The 6,240-nt window shown below is 33.1% G+C and overlaps 1 protein-coding gene across 1 annotated transcript; it reads right to left on the reverse strand.

Moving 5' to 3' along the window:
* Positions 1–373: 373 nt before the first annotated feature.
* LOC124373527 (vacuolar protein sorting-associated protein 52 homolog) lies at positions 374–5,997 on the reverse strand. Its single transcript, XM_046831889.1, has 3 exons — positions 5,799–5,997; positions 3,695–3,872; positions 374–1,654 (listed from the first exon to the last, which is right to left on the reverse strand). The coding sequence occupies exons 1-3, from the start codon at positions 5,988–5,990 to the stop codon at positions 1,407–1,409; spliced, it is 618 nt and encodes a 205-aa protein (XP_046687845.1). The 5' UTR covers positions 5,991–5,997; the 3' UTR covers positions 374–1,406.
* Positions 5,998–6,240: the final 243 nt, after the last annotated feature.

The raw sequence follows: 6,240 nt of genomic DNA on the forward strand, positions 1-6,240 counted from the left end.
TACGATTCAACAGTTTTTGGCCAAACACCACGAGAGCTAAGTACCACATCCTCCATTCTGATGTGTGTGACTTCTGGTTGTTCCCAAAAAATCTCCATTTAATCAAATTTCAAATAGTTGAAGAGGTCAAACTGAATTTGACAGTGGAGAAAAAAGTGATCTTGAAGGTGGACTTTGCAACTTCTTTTCTCAGAAGTGGGAGGATTGCTTGAACATGTGCATCTTGTCCAGCGAAGATTACTTTGAAGGAGGCTTAAGTTTGATTGCAATCGGTAAGCTAATTTTTTCAGTAATATAAAAATAGCGGCTACTTTCTGGACAACACTGTACATCACTGTAATGGACAAATGCAGGAAGAATTAAAAAATGTATGTTATTTTTGTATATTTAATTAGTTTAAGATGACTTTAGTTTGCAGACAATCAACAATGAGGAAATACATAAAAAAGAACATTTATAAATAAAATCTAATGAACTCTTGAACGTGTAACAATAAGAATATTCACTAGGTAGATCAACATAAAGAAGCACATCAGCCAATCACTAATGTGAGTTAAAAATCAATATTACAAATATGAACATCACCTTGTATTGTTTTCGCTTCACGTTTTTGTTATTCTTATTTCAGACGAGGGTGTAGACATGATCAATAAATATTACTCAAAGTTATATTGAACATGAATGCTCACAAAATTGTAAAAGCTCGATATTTTTCACTGCCTTTTGTATTTTTTTAGGGTCCACTGATTTGAAAGAACACATGAAAGTGCACATGTTTAAAAATGATTTTTGAGTGGACTGAAATCTTAACCAGTAGAGAGCATTCTGGTTGTCTGTCCACTTTGGTTTGCACAGTCAATATGGGAAGTAGTGGACCCTATAAGAGCAATAATTCTTGACTTTACAGTTTCCGTTGTTGAACAAAATAGTACCTATACAAAAGTGTCTAGAAAAACGTTAAATGGAAACCCTGCTTCCCACATTGACAACTGGGCAGACAACTAAAAATGCTCCCTACTCGTTGAGAAAAGTTTCAGTCCTGTCGAAAATTCCGAAATATGTGTACCTTCACGTGTCTTTGTGTTCTTTTAAATCAGTGAACCCTAAAAGGTAGTTACCAATAAAATCCTTGTCTTTTAGCCCTGTTAATTTAAACTTATTTAACGGAACATTCTTTCTTTGCGTATGAATTCATATTTTATTGATCTGTCTATAAATACCAGTTAAATATATTTACAGTATCGAATATTTTAGTATATTATAGAACGTGAGCCGTGTTCATTCATTTTGTACACCTCATGATGTAATAGGTACCGAGTGACGTTACAGGAATGTACAATATCATCTTCCACTTTACAATCACAGTCACTGTACACAGCGTGCTACACCGTGGCAGACGCCGGATGCTAGAAGTTGGTCTTGTACTTCTTGATCTCCACCATGATGTGGTGGATGTTGGTGAGCTGTGCCTTGGCGTTGGGCGTGAGCAACTTGCTGAACCGGTTGTAGTACTGGACCAGCTGAGTCAGTGCTAGCTGCAGCAGTGTAGAACCGGTCACCAGGCTGGGGAACGACTTCAACACCTCCTCCTGGAGTGTCTCCAGTGACTTCTTCCAGGTGCTGGAGAACGACTGGACTAGTGCCAGTGATTTACCTGTTCAAATCATCACACATGTGACTTCCATTATAGGTATGACCAAAATAATCAGATCTTTTATTGCGTGATGTGATGTTATAAAAACATGAAGCTAAACTGAGTGTGAAACACAATCAAGCATGAACAAGCTAATTACATTAACATATTATTATGATGTAACAGCTAATGTAGGATTTAAGCCTTTAAGTGCAAAACAATATTGTCTACATTACATAATGTGCCAGGCCTTCACAAACATCTATACCTGTTGTGCCAGTTACTTTTGTCCAAAATTTACCCTTTTTCTTTTACAATTTCTGATTTCGCTATTTAAAAAAAACACATAATATATATTTCTTTTTTATTTTATTTTTGGGACGAGGCCTTTAAAATGGTTTGAGGTGTCACCTGACAATGAAACATTTGGTTTTGAAAGTCCTCATCCCAAAAATAAATAATATTGTAAGTTCTAATTGCTTTGATTAATCTCATTTTCTCAAATTGTAAATTTGTTGTACTAAAATCTTTGCTTTTTTATTTACAAAAATAAATAAAAGTGCAAAAAAGTACTAACACATTTTTTACAAATTCTAGGGTGTACGATTTTTTATCAGTGATAAACAGATTTGATATTGCAAAAATACCAGGCCTAAAATGCATATTTTGTAGCATTTTTGTAAAAAAAAAAAAAAAAAACACAATTCATTCAAGTAAGAATTAAATAATCTTAGATTATTATTATGCTACTGAACTAAATATTTATGTATATATTTACATACATGCAAGCCTTGCAATATACCCTGAGTTGAAAAAATCAATAGCAAACCTTCAACCCTAATCTCCTCTATGTTGTTCTATTTTATAAACGTTTTATTCAAAATTATAACACATTTTCATTATGTAAAGGACAAAATAGCCTTTAACAAAATCTTCAATGTAAAGGAAAACTATAATTACCAAATTTATTCATGGTAACAAAATTGTGTATGGCAACAAAAGGAAACTATGATTTTTTTTTTTTTAGAAAAATCTGAAATGAGGCTTAATTTACCTTTCTTAAAATGTTTTTGAATATTGTATACATTTTGTTTGTTTGTTTATTTATTTAACATCAAAGTTTACTTTATTAACACCCTCTATCATTGCTTGGGCAATTTAAACTTCACTTAAAATCTTTGTTCTTTTTAACTTTTTATTAGCTTCTAGAAAATGTTCTCCACTTTCTTTTTGTAGATTTTCTCTTCTCATCTAATTCTGTTCTTCAGCTTATTTCTTCTCTATTTCTTTTTCTATTCATTTTAGAGTGCCTGAAAGCTGGTTGGATTTATACTTGTTTATGTCTGCATTTGGACATAAAATTAATCATTTATAAACAAATAACTCCCTGTTTATATGCTGAAAAAGGGTACGGGTTTTGGTGCCTTTTAACTAAACTGCAACTTACAAAATTCATAACTTAGGAATTTAAGATCCCATTAAGACCAAATTATATACAAGATACGATTTCATACAATTGTACTGTTTTGAGTGTGTAATTTTAGGATTATATGACAAAAAGGTTGTTATTAAATTACCATCTTGATCCGGATTGTCCAATAAATTTGACAATAATCACATTTAAAGCTTTAAAAGTCTTTATATTGGGCATGTAATATTGTAAACCACTATATTATTTATTGTTTAACGGCAGAATTTGTTAATTTACCACAGTCAGTGACTGATCTTTGGATGTGCAAAAGCTAGACTACTGAAGTAACACCGCTCTCTAATAAAATAATAATAAAATTGGAAAATTAAAACTTCAATTATTGTAAATTAACTTATGTAATTTTGAACGTATCGTGGTTTTCTACAACCAGACTTAAACAATTTTAAATAAATTTTTGTTAATTTTTAATTTTCATTTTAATAAACTTTTTTAATCTAGGACAACTCAAACAAAACGTTCAAATAAGTCTAGCTGAAATAACTGATCTAAACTCAAACACACACCTCTTTAACACGTGCCATAATGTGTTACTTAAAAGTTCTAGTGACAAAACTTCCATCTATACTTACTTTCTTGTTTCTTTAACTGGTCACCCTGACCCTTTTCCACGAGAGATTCTCCCTCCTTCACAAACTGCATAACTCCTCCAAAGTACGGACTGAGAATTTCCTCGACGTACTCTGTACTCCGGCTGTTCAGCTGTTCTCGGAAGCTGTCCATCTCCTTCGAGCTATCTCGCGTCCTCTCCTGCAGTAAATCCATAAATTAGCAAATAAATATACGAATGACAATCAGTTTAAATCAAAGCACTTACTTCTCACAGACAATCTTCAGTTATCAAATAAAATGAAAGCGAAGTAATGTGGCAAAGCTCAACTGCCACAATCATCATCACCCATCTAGTCATCTTGTTCTTTGCAATACGTACTAATCCACTCGCTCATCTAATTTTTTTCATTTAACGTCAGTTTTTTCCTTTTAGTGGTATTGCGGCTGTCAATCTCTTAGGTCCACAAAATAAGAACCGTGGTTATTAAGGTTACGACTATCTAACCATCTGAGTGGCCTCGTCCCTAACACAGACAGCTTTTACGATTCGCCAATTTCAACAGATAATGCATGAAGTTATATTATTTAGTTTTGATGTGGACAGAGTACTTACCTAATTAAATCCACTCAATTACGATTACCAATGTTCAACACTTGACCTGTTCACTCCTAGTCTTTCTGTTCAGAAAATATATTACTGTTTTATCGTAAATAACCCCTAGAAATAAATCATCAACTGACCAGCCCTAAACCCTTCCAACACCTCTCCTGCTCACCCTAACAATAATTAACACCATATTTATATTACTTTGCTGCCCTAAATAATTGTATCGATGGTCCTGTCCAAACACCGACTGCCATTCATACAGCATGCAGTTTGGTCACCATAACCTACGACAGCGCTCTCTGGTGGTCACCAAAGTAACAAGCAAACTTCAGCCTTAAAAGAATGATCAGTAACCACGGTAATCTGTCCGATTATCCAAGTAGGACGTACGATGCAGTATCTACAGTAAAATGTGTGTACATTAAACACGTTCAACAAATGATCAAAAAGAAGCCATTTGTACAGAAACAACAGCCATAATGGAAAAAAAATTAAAGTTATGAAAAAAATCTTTTAATGTGACAATAAAGAAGTTTAATGTGCTAACACAAAGGATATTATTTGTTTTTTAATTTTCCTATATGAATGTTTAATTTTTTTTAATGCATAATTCATACATGAAAATCAGATAAACTATACACTATATGTTGTGTATGTTAATAAAATTATAGTATGTACACTATCTTGGTAAATGTTATGCATTGCAAAAGCTCACATTCTTCATGGCAAAACACACTGTATTTTGTCTGCCTTGGCTGAAATTCTAGTAAAGCAAATAAATTCTGGAACAAACCAATAGATAAACAATGTTAACTCTTCATATCTGGAGTAATGATTAATAGGATCATGAAGTTAATGATACCATCCGTTAACCCTTTGAGGACTAAGAGCAAACCTTTGTCCTTAGTGTTTTTCTATTGAGGACTGCCGGGCCGATCCATCGGCCCATTGTGTCAGTAATAAAGGTCTACAATTTATACAAACTGCGGATTTATGTAACACTTTGAATGCGGATCCTGTAATTTTACAGAATGCCAAAATTTCCAAAGAATGCGAATTACGTAATTTTACGGGAATCAATGATTTTCATTTTATCGTATTACGCAACCCCTAATTTTGTACGTAATTTGATGTCTATTGTGTTGTTAGTAACAAAATTATCCACTAGAACGTGCTGTATTATATCAGCTTGTTTACAAAGCAACAGCTTTCCTTTATTTTAAAGCATACATTTTTTAAAATTTTGAACAAGTGATTCTACAGTTTTTTCTTTCTTAAAAAATGATGTGCCACACTTTATAAATATTATGAATTTTAGAATTTTTATGAAAGCTTAGTGGAACCCTGAAAATTACTGTGACTCTGTACAAATTGAAGAAAACACTTTGAGGGTTAAAATAATATCTTTTATTCCTAATAAAATTATCGTTATTTTATTGATATATTATGTAAATTTGTTTGGTTGTAAAAGAGTAAAGTAACTATAAATCTGACAAAATACTACATATGCTACTCACAATAAGGATGGACAAGACCATGTCGTAGTTGTTGATGAGGAAGATGAGCTGCTCCTTACGTTGAGGAAAGATTGCCGCCATTCGCAAAACAAAGCATTCCACCTCATCCAGCAGCTGCGCAAGCAGCCGTGTCACCCTCTCGTCTGGGAAACTTTCACTGATCCCCACTACGGGCCGCGCTGAACTCTGCATACCTCCGCGTAATCTACATTCAAGGAGTTGTTACTAGCTAAAATTTATATTTTCCTTAGCAAGATTAATAAATAGTACAAAAATGACCATTTCTGGCTAAGGGATCTAACAAAAATTACACTCTGAAAAAACAATTCTTAGTAGTTCTTGATATTCACTGTAATACAACAGAAAATACATTATGGTGATAACATCATATCATCCGCTGCAAAAAATACAACTTAACAACCTTAGCAAACTGATATTTGCT

Source organism: Homalodisca vitripennis, unplaced genomic scaffold (assembly GCF_021130785.1).
Source record: "Homalodisca vitripennis isolate AUS2020 unplaced genomic scaffold, UT_GWSS_2.1 ScUCBcl_5824;HRSCAF=12743, whole genome shotgun sequence".
Classification (NCBI taxonomy): domain Eukaryota; kingdom Metazoa; phylum Arthropoda; class Insecta; order Hemiptera; family Cicadellidae; genus Homalodisca; species Homalodisca vitripennis.